Source organism: Electrona antarctica, assembly GCF_951216825.1.
Source record: "Electrona antarctica genome assembly, chromosome: 13".
In the NCBI taxonomy this organism is placed as follows: Eukaryota; Metazoa; Chordata; class Actinopteri; order Myctophiformes; family Myctophidae; genus Electrona; species Electrona antarctica.
The window spans coordinates 48,496,294-48,517,455 of record NC_136794.1 but is presented as its reverse complement, the minus strand read 5'-3'; the positions used below and the strand labels follow the sequence as shown (position 1 = coordinate 48,517,455).

The 21,162-nt window shown below is 43.4% G+C and overlaps 1 protein-coding gene across 1 annotated transcript in view; it reads left to right on the top strand.

The window, feature by feature from the left end:
* Window positions 1–14,188, top strand: part of mphosph8 (M-phase phosphoprotein 8) — a 39,581-nt gene extending 25,393 nt beyond the window's left edge. Inside the window, exons 8-14 of the mRNA XM_079519319.1 lie at window positions 3,297–3,437; window positions 3,874–3,960; window positions 9,761–9,915; window positions 10,048–10,199; window positions 11,382–11,506; window positions 12,060–12,143; window positions 12,477–14,188. Of these exons, the coding sequence (XP_079375445.1) occupies window positions 3,297–3,437; window positions 3,874–3,960; window positions 9,761–9,915; window positions 10,048–10,199; window positions 11,382–11,506; window positions 12,060–12,143; window positions 12,477–12,518 (786 nt within the window). The 3' untranslated portion in view covers window positions 12,519–14,188. The remainder of the gene's footprint in view (window positions 1–3,296; window positions 3,438–3,873; window positions 3,961–9,760; window positions 9,916–10,047; window positions 10,200–11,381; window positions 11,507–12,059; window positions 12,144–12,476) is intronic.
* The last annotated feature ends 6,974 nt before the right edge of the window (window positions 14,189–21,162 follow it).

The following is a 21,162-nucleotide window of genomic DNA, read 5'->3' as shown; positions in this document are numbered from 1 at the left end:
AATTCTGGGGGTCCTTGACATGAAAAAGTTTGAGCACCACTGACACAGAAACATAGGTTTTTCAGAAAAATGTTAGGATTTAGAAGCCTTTTTTTGAATCGACCTCAGTCCAAAATGGGTTAAGGCAACCAGAATACCAGCACTCGTGGATAGACGTGTATTTGTTGAAGGCAACATGTATTATTGCCTTCAATAGATTGAGCCATGAGTGCTATCATTACGTTTGTTTTGATACTTGTCACAACGGTGCACCCGATAGATACAGTTTCAAGATTGGGAGCTGTACGGGGTTCTACTTTTTTCCAGAATACTTTTTTAATGTTTTTATTTAAACCTCTCTCTGTTCTCTGAAACTTTATGACACCTGCGATAGGAATTGTACCATGCGTCTCCTGCCCAGCCACCCAGATTCAAGTGATTTTATCTTGTTGACCATTTAGATGCTTAAAAAAAACAACATTGATTTCATCAGACAAACAGGGTACGAAATTAACGCAGTCCTTGAGAAGAATGCTGGTAGATAGTTCTCAGTACAATAGCACAGTGTATGCTTGCCTGTTCAATCAGCCACTTTGATGGGAAAATGAAATTGTCTTTCATTGGATTTCACTGTTGAAATAATGGAAATACCGGTTATTAATTCTTGGATCCACTATTCTGTATAGCACGTGGATCGTACTATTACTTTCTTTGGTGACGAGATTAAGCCAAGTGATGACTATATAATTTATATACTGTATAATAATATATATTTGTTTTTGTTTAATTGGCTTCAAAATATGACAAACGCATAATGTCGGGAATTTCTTTATTACTACGATCTAGACTACCTTGATTATGCTAATCTTGCTTTCCTTTTTTGTAACTAATATACTGGCCTAATAGGGGCTCTTTATTACTAATCTGTGTCACAGTCAGCACAATCCTGATCTACTGCGTTTCCTTTGGTAGCCTCTAGTTCTATTGGTTTCACCAGTAAGTGAGCATCTCTGTCTCCTTATAAGGCCTCCTGTGTTATGTACAGTTTTTTGCGATCATGAAACGGTTGTGCTAGAGAGAAAAAAAAAGGTTTCAGGTCTATACAGTATTTGATCTAAATATACAATCTGGTCATTCAGATGTTAGCGTTGATGTTGGGTGTCGACTGAGGAAAAGTAAGGGGGTGATTTGATGCCACATGGAGCCCACAGAGTTTCTGTACAGTAGAATGTTTTATTATTTCATGACGTATGAGCACACAGTGTGTCACTTTTCATGTAATCATGTTGCCTTCAGTTCTGTTACTCATCAGTTACTGTATGGAACCTATATCTTCTGCTTGGACAATAAATCGTTCCTTGGATTAAGCTTTTGACATTTTTTGTCTCCACCAGGCCGTCCGTCTGTGTACAGCTAATCTCCGGCACCGTTAAGCCGGTCGATGCCAAATTTTGCGCGCACACTCCCTGGATGCCAACGGATGAACCTCTGCCCCAAATTTTCCAGAACGCCCTGTTAGGGTCGATTCATACTCCTATTTTAGAGCCGAATAAAAGTGGGTTTGGCTCTGTAGAGCCTACAATGTGACGTCATTTGAGGTTCGGGGGGGCAGGTACCGTCCTAAAGTCGGCTCTTCGGTGCTACTGAAAATTTCTGACGAGCCGAAATAATTTCGGCACAACAGCGCCGAAACAGCGGTAAGATAGGAGTATGAATCGGCCCTTATAGCGCCACCAAATGTGTTGAAAAACACATTTGTTGATATTACTCCTCCAGATTCTGTCCAAAAATCCCGCAAATCGTTTCACACTATCTCTATAGTCATGTGTTCAAGCCGGATCTGTCCGATATTTCATATTCCATCCTAATTGGCTAACATTGTCTTTCAAAGTTTGCAGGATTGGCCCGTTTTGAACAAAACGCCTCAAATCATGAACGCAGCGTGCATTTTACGTGAAATCTTTCACAGACTTTCCTACTAGGCTGAGGAATATATCGCACGCTTTTCACATTGGTCTATTATAGCGCCACCAGGAGGCCACAACCTGACCTGCCCTGGTGGAGACCTGTGCCCCGAGGGGCACTTTATCTAGTTCAATCTCAAATGAAATCACTGGCTGATCTACAAACGACAAGCTTTAAGATGGGCACTATTTGTTGCACAACAAAGTACTATAGGGCTTAAGCCCTTTCAGAATTTCAGACTAGTAAATCATTTGTGTTAGTTTATACTTTGGCTGTTCAAAAATAGGAGATATACAAGCTCATAGGTACGAGCTTGTAGATCTGCTATTTTTGAAAGATCGGGAACATTTGCAAATCGTATATATATATTTTTAAATTACTTAATACTATTTTATTATTATTTCAAGATATTTTTGGGGCTTTTTGCCTTTATTGACATATACGGTAGGTTGACAGGAAATGGGGAGAGAAATGGGGTACTCGAACCCGTGACATGCGGACACGCTGTCAGGCTTCAGGATTACTGGCCTAGGTGTCAAGACGGCTACGCCAGCTGTTTGTTTTAGCTCGAATATTTGCTTCTGGGTTCCCTGGAACAAAGTATTTTGAAACGGGGGTCCGTGGCCAAATAAATAAAATTTTGCTTGAGAACCACGGATATAGAGCGTCGCAGTCCCGCCCCCTTCCATGACGATGCCAGGCCCAGTCCCGCCCCCTTTCATGACGACGCCAGGCCCAGTCCCGCCCCCTTTCATGACGACGCCAGGCCCAGTCCCGCCCCCTTTCATGAAGACGCCAGGCCCAGTCCCGCCCCCTTTCGTGACGACGCCAGGCCCAGGAAATAGTTCCCAATGCATTTTTCCCATAGACATTTCAAAACGTATTTATTTAAAGACCTTTATAAGCGTCGTACAAAGCCAACTCTTGTCGTGACAAATCATGACAACAAACACAATATTTTGGACCAAACAAATAATTACAAAAAAGAAAAACAACAAAAAAAAGTGTAACCTGCCGTTTTCTTCTTCTTTCTAATTTGTTCAGCCCGAAAAATTGTGTTTGTTATGATTTGTCACGACAAGAGTTGGCTTTGTCCGCGGCGTAAACGTCTTTAAATCAATATTTTCTCTCGAGGGGGCGGGACTGCGACGCTCTATACTAGCAACGTAGGTTTTTCAGAAGAAGTGTATATATTAGTCATTATTTTGTAGAACAAAATAGCAGAAGACAAAAGTATATCACACAAATTCAGATACACACACACACACAAGACACATTGAGAACGGATCACAGCCACAACCAAATTGTATTGAGTTGATGTATGGTGGTGATTGCGTGTCTGTTTCAAGCAGGACTCCTCCGGTATGTCGTTGTGCATGCTGGCTGCAGCTGGCGGTCAGGACGACATCCTGCGGATGCTGATAAAGAAGGGAGTGAGGGTCAACGGGAGACAGAAGAACGGCACCACGGCCCTGATGCACGCCGCCGAGAAGGTAACCGGGAAAACAGTAAAATATCCCAGTGTGAATTTAACCCAATTTGACCTGACGTCGAAATTTAAAAAATGTCCTCTATCAATTTTCTGAAAAACCTGTTTCTATGTCAGTGGTTCTCAAACTATTTATTGTCAAGGAGCCCCAGAATTACAGTATGTATGTATTTCTCCGCCGATCCCCACCTGAAAATATGTTGTTCCAGGGACCCTCCCAGGAGCAAAGATTTGAGTTAAAAATGTTCACCCTGAAAGAATATATATTCCAAATTTGCACCACATTTTCACGACTTTTCAAAAATAGCAGACCTACAAGCTCGTAGCGCGCCACTCTGTGGTCCATCTGAAACCTTTTTTCTTCTTTTTTTTTTTTCTCCCACAGCGGTGGTAAACTTGTTTTTGTTGACAAATATTGATGTTTCTTTCTTTCTGATCAGAACTTCCTGACAACGGTTGCGATTCTGCTGGAGGCGGGCTCTCATGTCAACGCTCAGACCATGGGAGGTGAAACTGCTCTGATGAAGGTGAAATTGGAATCAGAAAATCAAATGACGTTTTTTTTTTTCTTTTAGAAAACAATAGTAGAAAGACTGTTGCTGTAATGATAGAAGGAAGAAAGGGTGCAGAGGGCCTATGAAGTCTGAAACGCAGTATAACGATCTATCTCGCTGCAGTATAACCATCTATCTCGCTGCAGTATAACCATCTATCTCGCTGCAGTATAACGATCATCTCGCTACAGTATAACGATCTATCTCGCTGCAGTATAACGATCTATCTCGCTGCAGTATAACGATCTATCTCGCTGCAGTATAACGATCTATCTCGCTGCAGTATAACGATCTATCTCGCTGCAGTATAACGATCATCTCGCTACAGTATAACGATCTATCTCGCTGCAGTATAACCATCTATCTCGCTGCAGTATAACCATCTATCTCGCTGCAGTATAACCATCTATCTCGCTGCAGTATAACCATCTATCTCGCTGCAGTGTAACCATCTATCTCGCTGCAGTATAACGATCTCTCGCTGCAGTATAACCATCTATCTCGCTGCAGTGTAACCATCTATCTCGCTGCAGTATAACCATCTATCTCGCTGCAGTATAACCATCTATCTCGCTGCAGTATAACCATCTATCTCGCTGCAGTATAACCATCTATCTCGCTGCAGTATAACCATCTATCTCGCTGCAGTATAACCATCTATCTCGCTGCAGTATAACGATCTATCTCGCTGCAGTATAACCATCTATCTCGCTGCAGTATAACCATCTATCTCGCTGCAGTATAACGATCTATCTCGCTGCAGTATAACGATCTATCTCGCTGCAGTATAACGATCTCTCGCTGCAGTATAACGATCTATCTCGCTGCAGTATAACGATCTATCTCGCTGCAGTATAACCATCTATCTCGCTGCAGTATAACCATCTATCTCGCTGCAGTATAACCATCTATCTCTCTGCAGTATAACCATCTATCTCGCTGCAGTATAACCATCTATCTCGCTGCAGTATAACCATCTATCTCGCTGCAGTATAACGATCTATCTCGCTGCAGTATAACCATCTATCTCGCTGCAGTATAACCATCTATCTCGCTGCAGTATAACGATCTCTCGCTGCAGTATAACGATCTATCTCGCTGCAGTATAACGATCTATCTCGCTGCAGTATAACGATCTATCTCGCTGCAGTATAACCATCTATCTCGCTGCAGTATAACCATCTATCTCGCTGCAGTATAACGATCTATCTCGCTGCAGTATAACCATCTATCTCGCTGCAGTATAACGATCATCTCGCTGCAGTATAACGATCTCTCGCTGCAGTATAACGATCTATCTCGCTGCAGTATAACGATCTATCTCGCTGCAGTATAACGATCTATCTCGCTGCAGTATAACGATCTATCTCGCTGCAGTATAACCATCTATCTCGCTGCAGTATAACGATCTATCTCGCTGCAGTATAACGATCTCTCGCTGCAGTATAACGATCTATCTCGCTGCAGTATAACGATCTCTCGCTGCAGTATAACGATCTATCTCGCTGCAGTATAACGATCTCTCGCTGCAGTATAACGATCTATCTCGCTGCAGTATAACGATCTCTCGCTGCAGTATAACCATCTATCTCGCTGCAGTATAACGATCTATCTCGCTGCAGTATAACGATCATCTCGCTACAGTATAACGATCTATCTCGCTGCAGTATAACCATCTATCTCGCTGCAGTATAACCATCTATCTCGCTGCAGTATAACCATCTATCTCGCTGCAGTATAACCATCTATCTCGCTGCAGTGTAACGATCTATCTCGCTGCAGTATAACGATCTCTCGCTGCAGTATAACCATCTATCTCGCTGCAGTGTAACCATCTATCTCGCTGCAGTATAACCATCTATCTCGCTGCAGTATAACCATCTATCTCGCTGCAGTATAACCATCTATCTCGCTGCAGTATAACCATCTATCTCGCTGCAGTATAACCATCTATCTCGCTGCAGTATAACCATCTATCTCGCTGCAGTATAACGATCTATCTCGCTGCAGTATAACCATCTATCTCGCTGCAGTATAACCATCTATCTCGCTGCAGTATAACGATCTATCTCGCTGCAGTATAACGATCTATCTCGCTGCAGTATAACGATCTCTCGCTGCAGTATAACGATCTATCTCGCTGCAGTATAACGATCTATCTCGCTGCAGTATAACCATCTATCTCGCTGCAGTATAACCATCTATCTCGCTGCAGTATAACCATCTATCTCTCTGCAGTATAACCATCTATCTCGCTGCAGTATAACCATCTATCTCGCTGCAGTATAACCATCTATCTCGCTGCAGTATAACGATCTATCTCGCTGCAGTATAACCATCTATCTCGCTGCAGTATAACCATCTATCTCGCTGCAGTATAACGATCTCTCGCTGCAGTATAACGATCTATCTCGCTGCAGTATAACGATCTATCTCGCTGCAGTATAACGATCTATCTCGCTGCAGTATAACCATCTATCTCGCTGCAGTATAACCATCTATCTCGCTGCAGTATAACGATCTATCTCGCTGCAGTATAACCATCTATCTCGCTGCAGTATAACGATCATCTCGCTGCAGTATAACGATCTCTCGCTGCAGTATAACGATCTATCTCGCTGCAGTATAACGATCTATCTCGCTGCAGTATAACGATCTATCTCGCTGCAGTATAACGATCTATCTCGCTGCAGTATAACCATCTATCTCGCTGCAGTATAACGATCTATCTCGCTGCAGTATAACGATCTCTCGCTGCAGTATAACGATCTATCTCGCTGCAGTATAACGATCTCTCGCTGCAGTATAACGATCTATCTCGCTGCAGTATAACGATCTCTCGCTGCAGTATAACGATCTATCTCGCTGCAGTATAACGATCTCTCGCTGCAGTATAACGATCTATCTCGCTGCAGTATAACGATCTATCTCGCTGCAGTATAACGATCTATCTCGCTGCAGTATAACGATCTATCTCGCTGCAGTATAACCATCTATCTCGCTGCAGTATAACGATCTATCTCGCTGCAGTATAACCATCTATCTCGCTGCAGCATAACGATCTATCTCGCTGCAGTATAACCATCTATCTCGCTGCAGTATAACGATCTATCTCGCTGCAGTATAACCATCTATCTCGCTGCAGTATAACGATCTATCTCGCTGCAGTATAACCATCTATCTCGCTGCAGCATAACGATCTATCGCTGCAGTATAACCATCTATCTCGCTGCAGTATAACCATCTATCTCGCTGCAGTATAACCATCTATCTCGCTGCAGTATAACCATCTATCTCGCTGCAGTATAACGATCTATCTCGCTGCAGCATAACGATCTATCTCGCTGCAGCATAACGATCTATCTCGCTGCAGTATAACCATCTATCTCGCTGCAGTATAACCATCTATCTCGCTGCAGTATAACCATCTATCTCGCTGCAGTATAACCATCTATCTCGCTGCAGTATAACGATCTATCTCGCTGCAGTATAACCATCTATCTCGCTGCAGTATAACCATCTATCTCGCTGCAGTATAACCATCTATCTCGCTGCAGTATAACCATCTATCTCGCTGCAGTATAACCATCTATCTCGCTGCAGTATAACCATCTATCTCGCTGCAGTATAACCATCTATCTCGCTGCAGTATAACCATCTATCTCGCTGCAGTATAACCATCTATCTCGCTGCAGTATAACCATCTATCTCGCTGCAGTATAACCATCTATCTCGCTGCAGTATAACCATCTATCTCGCTGCAGTATAACCATCTATCTCGCTGCAGTATAACCATCTATCTCGCTGCAGTATAACCATCTATCTCGCTGCAGTATAACCATCTATCTCGCTGCAGTATAACCATCTATCTCGCTGCAGTATAACCATCTATCTCGCTGCAGTATAACCATCTATCTCGCTGCAGTATAACCATCTATCTCGCTGCAGTATAACCATCTATCTCGCTGCAGTATAACCATCTATCTCGCTGCAGTGTAACGATCTATCTCGCTGCAGTGTAACCATCTATCTCGCTGCAGCGTAACGATCTATCTCGCTGCAGTATAACCATCTATCTCGCTGCAGTGTAACCATCTATCTCGCTGCAGTATAACCATCTATCTCGCTGCAGTATAACCATCTATCTCGCTGCAGTGTAACGATCTATCTCGCTGCAGTATAACCATCTATCTCGCTGCAGTATAACCATCTATCTCGCTGCAGTATAACCATCTATCTCGCTGCAGTATAACCATCTATCTCGCTGCAGTGTAACGATCTATCTCGCTGCAGTATAACGATCTATCGCTGCAGTATAACCATCTATCTCGCTGCAGTATAACCATCTATCTCGCTGCAGTGTAACGATCTATCTCGCTGCAGTATAACCATCTATCTCGCTGCAGTATAACCATCTATCTCGCTGCAGTATAACGATCTATCTCGCTGCAGTATAACGATCTCTCGCTGCAGTATAACCATCTATCTCGCTGCAGTGTAACGATCTATCTCGCTGCAGTATAACGATCTATCGCTGCAGTATAACCATCTATCTCGCTGCAGTATAACCATCTATCTCGCTGCAGTATAACGATCTATCTCGCTGCAGTATAACGATCTATCTCGCTGCAGTATAACGATCTATCTCGCTGCAGTATAACCATCTCGCTGACGAGAGTATTCTAGAACTGTGGTTTTCAACCTTTTTCATACCGCCATGATTTGAGACAAACCTCTCAGACACAAAACTTGCTGTATCGATGGAGAGAAAACAGGCAAACGTGCAAAATTGTGTAGACTTCTTGTAAATTAAGCAATAATAATAATGGATTTTATTTATAACGCACTTTATATTCGTCAGAATCTCAAAGTGCTACAGCAAATGAAACTAGAAAGGTCGCAATATTTTGATTTTACGACCTACGGTTCAAGAGTTATAAGCCAAAACGTAAAGTGGGCTGTTATAGCGCCACCATGAGGCCGACCGATAACATAAGTTGATTAATTTTAGTAATTATTATGAACCTACCCTCCAAGTTTTATAACTATAGTGCTTACAGTCTCCGATGAAAAAATACTTGAATGTGATTTTTCGCATTTTCCCCTTTCAAGTCAATGAGGAAATTGAATTCACTAATAAATTAATATCAATTAAACTATAACATTTCTCTTAACAAAATACAAGCGCACGATTCCCGATGAAGCCGGTCAATTTGAGATATGGCTCAAGTGCGTACAGTCAAAACTGTGGGAGGAGTAGTAGTCTGAAGTTTAGGGTTACTCTAGAAATAAAGTGTTCCAATTACAATAGTCTGGTTGCCCTTTGGGCAACCACACTAATAAGAGCAGAAGAAACAACACACCATTAATAACATCTAATAGAACAGGAACATTTAAAACATAAGGGCAAGGCTATAAAAATGCTTTGGTAAAAAGGAAAGTTTTTAGTCCTCTTAAAAGTGTCGACCGACTGGGGCTCTCAGGTGGGCGGGGAGAGCGTTCCACAGTTCGGGGGCGACCGAGCAGAAGGCCCGGTCACCCATGGTGCGTATGTTAGTCCAAGTAATGCAGATGTTTAACAATAATGGAACTCTTATGCTCTCAAGAGTTTAAAAATCTATATCCAAAATTCTTTTGGTTACCAACTCTCCATCATTTAGCTGGGGACCACCTGGAAAAACAACCCCAGGGACCACTGGTCCGCGGACCAATGGTTGAGAGCCACTGTTATAGAACTCAAACTCTCGTCATGATTTCTCTCTCCTCGCTCCAGGGCTGTAAGCGAGGGAACGCTGACGTAGTGCGCCTCCTGCTGGAGTATGGCGCCGACTGCAACATCCTGTCCAAGCACAAGCACAACGCCATGTACTTCGCCAAGGTCAGCAACAACCTGACGGTCAGCGACCTCATCACCAACCACAGCAACATGTGAGTATTGAGACGAGCCCCGATCTGTTCCTGGTCCAGGTTATTGAGACGAAAAAATACAACAAAGTCTTAATCATGCTTATGTCTCGTTGTGAAAAAAATTTGGTCTCCTCTAATACCTCTGTCTCTCAGGTTATCTACGGTAGCAGATGAGACCATCCGGGCATATTTTGAGACCCGTCTGACGCTGCTGGAGGCTGTGTTTCCTCTGGCCTGCCACCGGCTCTGTGAGGGGGCGGATTTCTCCATGGACTTTTCCTTCAAGCAACAACCACCAACGGAGGGTACGATACACACACACACTGTTGATTTTGTCGACAAAATGTTCGTCGACTACCTAAATTAAAACTAACCTATGATGACTAAAACTAAGACTAAATATACTGACAATTTCGTCAACAAATAAAAACTAGACTAAAATGTTAGGAAGGCACTAGTGGACAAGAGATCCACTATAAGTCATTTTACAATTAGTTGCATGCTGAAAATAGATGATATACAAGCTCACAACGTGTCGTACATCAAGCTGCCTCACGCTACAGAAACAGGAGATAGGCTCCTGCCCCTATGGGCCTCATGGCTACAGAAACAGGAGATAGGCTCCTGCCCCTATGGGCCTCATGGCTACAGAAACAGGAGATAGGCTCCTGCCCCTATGGGCCTCATGGCTACAGAAACAGGAGATAGGCTCCTGCCCCTATGGGCCTCATGGCTACAGAAACAGGAGATAGACTCCTGCCCCTATGGGCCTCATGGCTACAGAAACAGGAGATAGGCTCCTGCCCCTATGGGCCTCATGGCTACAGAAACAGGAGATAGGCTCCTGCCCTATGGGCCTCATGGCTCGGCAAGGCTACTTACTGCTTAACCAGAAAACCATGCTATGCTCTATTGTGGTCAATCAGAGTTGAAACAATAGTTAGTTAGTTACTGCGAGAGGTGAGGTCTGTTTTTGATGGTTGGTGATTAGGGGTGTCAAAGAAAATCGATTCGAATTAGAATCGTGATTCCCGTTATGAACGATTCAAAATCGATTCATAATTACCAAAAATCGTTTTTTTTCCTTTTTTTTTAGTCACAGGAGTTTTCACTACTGTTTGTGATATGAAATGTAAGCTTACCCTAATCACAGTAAACATCATGTCTTCAGTCATTTTCAAGTTACTGTAGTATAGTCACTTCAGTTGGCTGGAGTAGATTGTGATGAAATCCTATGTATTGAATCAAGAATCATTTTGAATAGAGAATCGTTTTGAATCTGGACAAAAAAAGCTTTTGATTTTTTTTTAAATAGTTTCTGGATTTTGAATCGAATCGTGACCCCAAGAATCGGAATCGAATCGTGGGACACCCAAAGATTCACAGCTCTAGTTGTGATGTTCATTGACATGTTCTCTCTCTCTCTGCTGCTGTTCTCTCTCCGTGCTCTCCGCCGCCCCTTCTCTCGCCCCCCTCTCTCTCTCCAGGCTCCGGTGTCCTCCTGTTCATCTTCCATGCTAACTTCCTGGCCGAGGTGACGGCCAGGCTGTGTGGGCCCTGCAGCGTTCACGCCGTGGTTCTCAACGACAAGTTCCAACTGCCCATATTCCTGGTCAGTTCACACTGGTTCACACTGGTTCTGGTAGAAGGGCTTCCATTCTCTTCAAATGTTTATCGTATCTTGAAAATTATTATTATGCCAAGTTATTCACCAGTCAGCATGTCAAATGATCCTCTTAACCCATTTAGGCCGGACATACATTTTTTAATAAAAATCTTCTAAATCCTGACAGTTTTCTGAAAAAAAACATATTTCTATATCAGTGGTTCTCAAACATTTTCATGTCAAGGACCCCCAAAAATGTATATAATTGGCCGCCAACCCCCATCTGAAAATATGTTGTTCCAGGCACCCCTCCCAGAAGCAAAGATTTGACTTAAAACGTTCGCTCTGAAAGAATATATATTCAAAGATTTGCACCACATTTTCAAGACTTTTCAAAAAATACCAGACCTACAAGCTCATAGCGCGACACCAAGTGCCGCGCTATGAGCTTGTAGATCTGCTATTTTTCAATAGCTAAAGCATAACATAATGCTCCCATAATCCCTTATCTCACGCTGTATTGTGTTCTCTCCCCTGGGCGTTACCGTCCGTCTCACAGGACAGCCACTTCATCTACTCGTTCAGTCCGACCCCAGGGACCAACAAACTGTTCATCCGCTTTGCAGACGCACCCACAGCCAAGGTGAGACTGATGCTCGCTTTATGCTCAGTAGTACCACATTTGTTTGTTTGCTTTTAGACATGCTATTTTTCGTTTTATGAATGAATCGATTAACCTCCTATATCGTAATAGTGAAAATATTATATCTACAAGTTCACGGCGAGTTTCATTGCAACATTTAAAAACAAAATCATCATGTGAATTGAAATGTAATGAATGATGCCCATAGTGGCATGCCCAACTGGACACTGTATCCATGTGTGGAACAACCTGTATACCTAAGCTTTCTTATAAAAAGATATATAGTGCAGCAGTAATTATAATTCTAATTGATTTTTTTCCCTCTTTTCTTAGGTCAAGCTTCTTATCTGTGCATACAAGGTCCAATTACAGTGATGACATTACAGATGGTGTCAAAGGTCACACAAAGGGCACAAACACGCACAAGCACACACACACACACACACACACACACACACACACACACACACACACACACACACACACACTGCGCCTAGACATACAGTACAATGGTTATAAGATGTGGTCATCAGACCATCCTGGTGGAATTCAACGAGCTTCTCTTTGATGTAAACTGTAAGATTCATTTCTGACCACATGGACAAAGCAACCCCCCCCCCCCCCACACACACACACACGCCACATCTACACCGACCCTTTGCTCGTCGCCCCTACTACTGCACCAGGCAATGAATACAGCACAAATCCCCAAGGATGTCACAAACAACAACGGTCCATTACTATTCCTGCAAGGAAGTTGCCTTGCAAAGTCTGACTGAAAAGTCTGTCTTTTCCCCCGCTATGGCGAACCCCACTCCCCCTCCCCAAAACTCCTCCAGTCTGTGCCTTCCTCTGAGAGTCTCGTGTGTGTGTGTGTGTGTGTGTGTGTGTGTGTGTGTGTGTGTGTGTGTGTGTGTGTGTGTGTGTGTGTGTGTGTGTGTGTGTGTGTGTGTGTGTGTGTGTGTGTGTGTGTGTGTGTGTGTGTGTGTGTGTGTGTGTGTGTGTGTGTGTGTGTGTGTGTGTGTGTGTGTGTGTGTGTGTGTGTCGACAGGTTTGTAAATGTAGCTTAGTGTGGGCGTAGAGAACCTACTTTGAATTTAGCAATCTGAGTGCATTTGAACTAAGATTGTTTTATTTTGTTTTGCTTTCTTGGACCAAGCCAACTGCTTTGCCCTAAATGGCGTTACAGATAATTAATCAGAAATGTACGTTCCTTTTTTTAATTGCCTTTCCCGCTCCCCACAAAGTTTATTGAAGATAGATTCCTTCTTTTTTTTTGCCGCTGAATATAGGTGGGTTGAGTTAGCTGGCGTGCAGAGATATACGTTGATGTGTATTTGTTTTTGTGTTTTTAGTTTAACTTTATTTTTTTTAAATAATCGCTTTTGAATCACCTAATTACTGGAGGGCTTACAGGACATTCATGCTTATGACATTATCAATGAAAATGTTTTCATTTACTAAGCCCCCTTGGTGCAGGTGTGTCTGGTACCCTCCCCATTTTCAAAATTTAATTGGTTCATCCTTCTCGTATATGTAAACACAGAACGTGTATCTGTTAAATAGATACAAAGAGTTTAGATTTCATTTCACTGCTACTAGCTACTAGTACGCCGTGTACGTTTGTACTAACGTTACTTTTGGAGGGACAGGAGGCACTTTGTCAGCCTCATTATTCACATCACAACCAACCGACGGTGTTTCAGTATGTTGAGCTAAACTGATTTTGTCAGCGTGTCATTGGCTCATGAGAGACTGTCTCATTCAACGTGAAGGAGTTTCTGTCGCAACCAGGATGCTTTTCTAAACAAATGAGGCTTCCAATTTGCTTTAAGAGCTACATCTGTCAGTTAATGTTGTGCACTTTCCTTTCCCAATGATTGTACAAGGAGGATGTTGAAATGGAAGAGGGATGTTTGCTGGTCATGTTTTATCTGGAAGAATGTCTTTGCATTAAATATAACTGTAGACTCCAAACATCTCAACACACTGACTGACTCCATGTTTTGCCTTACTTTTTTTTACACCTGTAATTAACTGAAGGTTGCTTCTAGGCATGTAACGATTCACTCAACTCACGATACGATTCGTATCACGATATGAGGTTCACGATACGATTTTTCACGATATTAAAGAAATATATATTTTAAAGAAAAATTACTGCTTTTAAATTTTATATAATTTATCTTCCCCCCTGAGATGTTTTATTTAACTACATTGTAAAATAAGTAGCATTACTTTTGACAGTGCAGAAACATAATTGCCTTCCTTGATGAGTATCAACGACCATCGTCACCTGGGCACAGTCAGACACACACAGCTCCCCTCTACAGTCAGACACACACAGCTCCCCTCTACAGTCACAGACACACACAGCTCCCCTCTACAGTGCTCTACTACTGAAAATGACTATCATTTCTCTCCAAAAGCACTTGAATATGATGGAATATGACTAAAGCTCACATTTCACATCACACACTACCCCCCCCCCCCCCCCTAAAGAAATAATAATTGAAAATCGATTTCTTTATTTAAATGAATCGAATCTATTCATATCGTCGGGATTAATATCGATATATATCGATATACGATATATCGTTACATGCCTAGTTGCTTCCCACCTTGGATTATTATATGTAAATGATGGCGTGCAAAGGGAAAAAACTACTGAAAAGATGTAAGGTATGTAATGTATGTGGCGAGAGCTGAAATACTAATTCCTGATTTAGTGTCTTGTGGAAAGGTAGCACAACTGTGACCACATGATATAAAGTCCTGTCGTTTTTATACAGTGGTCACCGTGGAAGTAACGGCAGACGGCCTTACACCTAGGGACGGAGCTCGTTAATACGGTGGTCACCGTGGAAGTAACGGCAGACGGCCTTACACCTAGGGACGGAGCTGGAAGTAACGGCAGACGGCCTTCCACCTAGGGACGGAGCTGTAACGGCAGACGGCCTTACACCTAGGGACGGAGCTGTAACGGCAGACGGCCTTACACCTAGGGACGGAGCTCGTTGAAGTAACGGCAGACGGCCTTACACCTAGGGACGGAGCTCGTTAATACGGTGGTCACCGTGGAAGTAACGGCAGACGGCCTTACACCTAGGGACGGAGCTGGAAGTAACGGCAGACGGCCTTACACCTAGGGACGGAGCTGTAACGGCAGACGGCCTTACACCTAGGGACGGAGCTGTAACGGCAGACGGCCTTACACCTAGGGACGGAGCTGTAACGGCAGACGGCCTTACACCTAGGGACGGAGCTGTAACGGCAGACGGCCTTACACCTAGGGACGGAGCAACGGCAGACGGCCTTCCACCTAGGGACGGAGCAACGGCAGACGGCCTTACACCTAGGGACGGAGCTGAAGTAACGGCAGACGGCCTTACACCTAGGGACGGAGCTGTAACGGCAGACGGCCTTACACCTAGGGACGGAGCTGTAACGGCAGACGGCCTTACACCTAGGGACGGAGCTGTAACGGCAGACGGCCTTACACCTAGGGACGGAGCTGTAACGGCAGACGGCCTTACACCTAGGGACGGAGATGTAACGGCAGACGGCCTTACACCTAGGGACGGAGCTGGAAGTAACGGCAGACGGCCTTACACCTAGGGACGGAGCTCGTTGAAGTAACGGCAGACGGCCTTACACCTAGGGACGGAGCTCGTTGAAGTAACGGCAGACGGCCTTACACCTAGGGACGGAGCTCGTTGAAGTAACGGCAGACGGCCTTACACCTAGGGACGGAGCTCGTTGAAGTAACGGCAGACGGCCTTACACCTAGGGACGGAGCTCGTTGAAGTAACGGCAGACGGCCTTACACCTAGGGACGGAGCTCGTTGAAGTAACGGCAGACGGCCTTACACCTAGGGACGGACCTCGTTGAAGTAACGGCAGACGGCCTTACACCTAGGGACGGAGCTCGTTGAAGTAACGGCAGACGGCCTTACACCTAGGGACGGAGCTCGTTGAAGTAACGGCAGACGGCCTTACACCTAGGGACGGAGCTCGTTGAAGTAACGGCAGACGGCCTTACACCTAGGGACGGAGCTCGTTGAAGTAACGGCAGACGGCCTTACACCTAGGGACGGAGCTCGTTGAAGTAACGGCAGACGGCCTTACACCTAGGGACGGAGCTCGTTGAAGTAACGGCAGACGGCCTTACACCTAGGGACGGAGCTCGTTGAAGTAACGGCAGACGGCCTTACACCTAGGGACGGAGCTCGTTGAAGTAACGGCAGACGGCCTTACACCTAGGGACGGAGCTCGTTGAAGTAACGGCAGACGGCCTTACACCTAGGGACGGACCTCGTTGAAGTAACGGCAGACGGCCTTACACCTAGGGACGGAGCTCGTTAATACGGTGGTCACCGTGGAAGTAACGGCAGACGGCCTTACACCTAGGGACGGAGCTCGTTGAAGTAACGGCAGACGGCCTTACACCTAGGGACGGAGCTCGTTAATACGGTGGTCACCGTGGAAGTAACGGCAGACGGCCTTACACCTAGGGACGGAGCTCGTTAATTTCTATTGATAAGGATCACCTTATCGATCAGGCTTATCGAGCCGGGTTCTTATCGAGACCACTATCCAGCATTATTTTGTGGAAAGACAGGAGACAATAAATTCTGAACAGAACCAGTATCTTTTACTAGAGCCTTCAAATACAGACCTGTTCTAATAGATGGAGGCAATTTACCTTTTTTTTTACCAATAAAATAATATTAAAGAAACCACTTTAAAAGCGTAATTTTGTTTCCCCGGACAGCGCTGGTTGGCAGGTATCGATACACTTTCAGGCCGACATGTTTGTACCGTCCAGCATGGATGATTAGATTTATTTCTTGATCGCCTCTTGTGTTGATTGTTTAAACATGAAGTCATGGGCCGCTATGCTCGATAACAGCCTTGATAAGCCCAAAGCTTATTGATAACGGGTACTCGATAAGCTTGTTATCGGATTTTTGTCGGGTATCTGTTATCGAGCTCCATCCCTACTTACAACCATCTGATGGAGGTGATCACCTGACCTGCAAACCGGGATTTATAATCGCCAGAAATTGAGATTAGTTACAAAAAGACATTTTACAATTTAAAAAAGTGACAACCACAACTTTTTATATCAATCATATGCAAGAAAGTAAAGCTCATAAAAAAAGTAATAATGCACCAAAATGGAAACTAGCGTAAACCTTTTTTTGTGTTTAATGTTTAATTTGTGTCAAGGACCCCCAAATCAACATTTATTAGGCCACGGACCCCCCATTTGAAAACATGCCAGTGACCCCGATAAGGGAGGATTTTTACGGCTCTAACAGTGATTCCGAAACATGTTAATGTCATGGACCCCCAGTTTCACACGCATTAGGCTACAGTCCCCCATTTAATAGCATTTCTATCTCTGGGACCCCAATTTATATTGTAAAATCAATGCTAATTTAACTCCGAGTGTACAAATGTATTTTGTACACTCTGAGTTACAGACCCATAAGGGTCCATTTGGTTCCTTATATCTCTAATTGAGCTGTGTACCCCCTGGAACTCCCTCAAGTACCCCTAGGGGTCCCCGTACCCCACTTTGGGAACCCATGCTATATGGTTCATGTGGTTAATATGACTGCTAGTTTGTGGAATTAATTTCATTTTCATACGGTTTCATTTTTCAATCCTATGCTGATGAACAACCAGGTTGATATTTGTAGAGGAACGAATGGGTGATACTGGATGAATATGTAGGGTCGATTACCCTCCTGAAACTCCTTTACCTTAAATAAACTGTTCTGTACATATCTTTACTTATTTAACAATTTTTTTGTCTTGTGTTTTGTATTTATATTTATCCTACATAGTTTACGTGAGCGCAGAGAAGGTTTCAATAGATCAATAATATTGAAACCAGCAACCTATAGTATGAGCGGCAATAAGGGTCAAATCTGTGTCCTGTCAATATTTCTATGATCTTGAAATTATGGAATGCTGAAATGCACTAGGAGGTGAAATAGAATAAATAAAATGTGACATCGACCGGGTTAACGGTGCCGGAGAATAGCTGTTCACTGACGGACGGACGGACACACGGACGGAGTGCAAAACCTACTCCCCCCATGCCTTCGGCCTGGTGGAGACAATGCTAGAGGAATGGGGAATCCATGACAATCAATACATCATGTTGTATTATGTCAATACATACTAGAAACCTTAGCCACTTAAGTCTTATATATTTTGGCCATACAATAAATTGCACAATTTTTACTATTTTTGAAAAAGTTGTAGAAACATGCATAAATAAAACAAGGGTAAGGGGTGTGTGCACATGTTTGCAATGTCTTCACTACAATCCTGTCTGGGGACGTTGTTTGGATCAGGACTACCCCCCCCCCCCCCCCCCCCCCCTCTGCCCTTCATTTCCTGGCTCTACTGTCCTAGCTAAAGAAAGCAAAACAGCCTGAAAGATGATAATATATTTTTTGCACCAACGAAAATGAAAGCCTGGTACCGAGGCTAACTAAAATATGACCATAACTACCGGTAATAACTAACTATACTATAGGCCTACTAACTATAAATTAAGTTCCATTCCAAATACTATGACTAAACTAAAGCAGAAATTTGCTGCCAAAAACAACACTGTAATGAATGTAGAATTATGTGCAGGATGTAATTTACATACAAATGTGAGGGACTTCATTTATTTGAATACAAAGTCTCTCACACATGTGCCAGTATTAAATCACGTACCCTCCTTTGTACACATGTTGGCAGCGGTGCCAAAGGTTGCCTACCACTGGCCTACACTATACATACTGATGCTATAACTTATACTTGACTCAGTGGCGAAACACCCCTCTACGTAAGCATATTGATATCCATGATATGATTGACCAGCCACTGCTGTATCAGAGAGACTGATGTGCGAAATTATTTGAGATGCATGCTCTGGTTCCTGTTCATTCTATTCTTATCCTCGTTTCCGTATCTGCTTCTATAGGCACGTCATATAATATGCTGTTCATACTGTATATATTTCTCTGTGTGTCTAATAAACTATAGAATGTATGTGCCTGGTGTTGACATAATGTTCTCTGTGTGTGACTCAACTGATCCTCACCCACCAGCCCTAGTTCCCAGCAAGCCAAATGACGTCATGATGACGTTATGATGACGTCCTCCGGTGACTCCGGTGACGTTCAGGACTAGACCATCACAGCCCATATGGGGATGATCTTTATGTTCAGGACTAGGCCAGATCACAGCCCATATGGGGAGGATCTTTATGTTCAGGACTAGGCCAGATCACAGCCCATATGGGGATGATCTTTACGTTCAGGACTAGGCCAGATCACAGCCCATATGGGGATGATCTTTACGTTCAGGACTATAGGCCAGATCACAGCCCATATGGGGATGGTCTTTACGTTCAGGACTAGGCCAGATCACAGCCCATAATGGGATGATCTTTACGTTCAGGACTAGGCCAGATCACAGCCCATATGGGGAGGATCTTTACGTTCAGGACTAGGCCAGATCACAGCCCATATGGGGATGATCTTTATGTTCAGGACTAGGCCAGATCACAGCCCATATGGGGATGATCTTTACGTTCAGGACTAGGCCAGATCACAGCCCATATGGGGATGATCTTTACGTTCAGGACTATAGGCCAGATCACAGCCCATATGGGGATGATCTTTACGTTCAGGACTAGGCCAGATCACAGCCCATATGGGGATGATCTTTACATTCAGGACTAGGCCAGATCACAGCCCATATGGGGATGATCTTTACGTTCAGGACTATAGGCCAGATCACAGCCCATATGGGGATGATCTTTACGTTCAGGACTAGGCCAGATCACAGCCCATAATGGGATGATCTTTACGTTCAGGACTAGGCCAGATCACAGCCCATATGGGGATGATCTTTACGTTCAGGACTAGTCCAGATCACAGCCCATATGGGGATGATCTTTACGTTCAGGACTAGGCCAGATCACAGCCCATATGGGGATGATCTCTTCGTAATTTCCAGGACGTCTTCACCAGTTAAAATAATATAGCTTATTCTGGGCTAGATCTGACTAGTTATGATATGACTTGAATGAATGAATGAATTTTATTTGTATAGCACTTTTCCAAACATATAGTTACAAAGTTCTTTACAGACAGGTTATAAAACAGTAATCATAAAAACATCAAAACAACAAAACATCAGAAACAATGAAATATGAAGAAAATAATAGATCAATAAAACAATCAAAAACAATATTAGGAAAAACACGTGGCATTTTAAAAGCGTTATTAAAAACTTAAGTTGATATATCGGACTCTCTCTGATTCATCCAGGGACGTCTGTCTTAGTGGGCAGAATTTATGTTGGTTGAAATCAGGTGATATTCTGGGCCAGATCTGACTAGTCTTCCCTGACCGTGCTTGCTGGGTTAGACTCATGATGAGGGACCAACCACTCAGACATACTGCAGGCTATGTGAGACGCTTCATTGAGCTCTATGGTGTCTACAGTATCATTATCAAAGTTATAGATAATGTAATAGGTGACAAGAAGAAGGGATACATGGTAAGAGGAGGGTCTGAAGAGTCCAGTTTTCAGACTGCAGCACAAAATGGTTGAGTTCTGCAGTCCTGCTCCAGCTCAGGGAGAGAAGAGTCTACTCCAGGGGTGGTGCAACTTTGACGATGGAGAGGGCCATTATATTTCCACACTCACTCGGGGGCCACATTGCATATTACTGTCGTAAAAAAAATAGGCAAAATAGCTGATCTACAAGCTCATTTTTGCTATATTTGAATTGAAATTCAGAATAATCTTTTGCTATTTTTTAATTGGAATCCTGAAAAGTAATATTTTTATTTTATTTCAAATGCCGTTGAAATGCCTTAAATTATAGTTATGTTAACGTTATGAACTAAATACAAATACATTGGACATTAAAAAGAAAACATTCCAATACGACTCATTAAGCTACTAAGTCATTAAAGCGAGTCATTTTTGCATA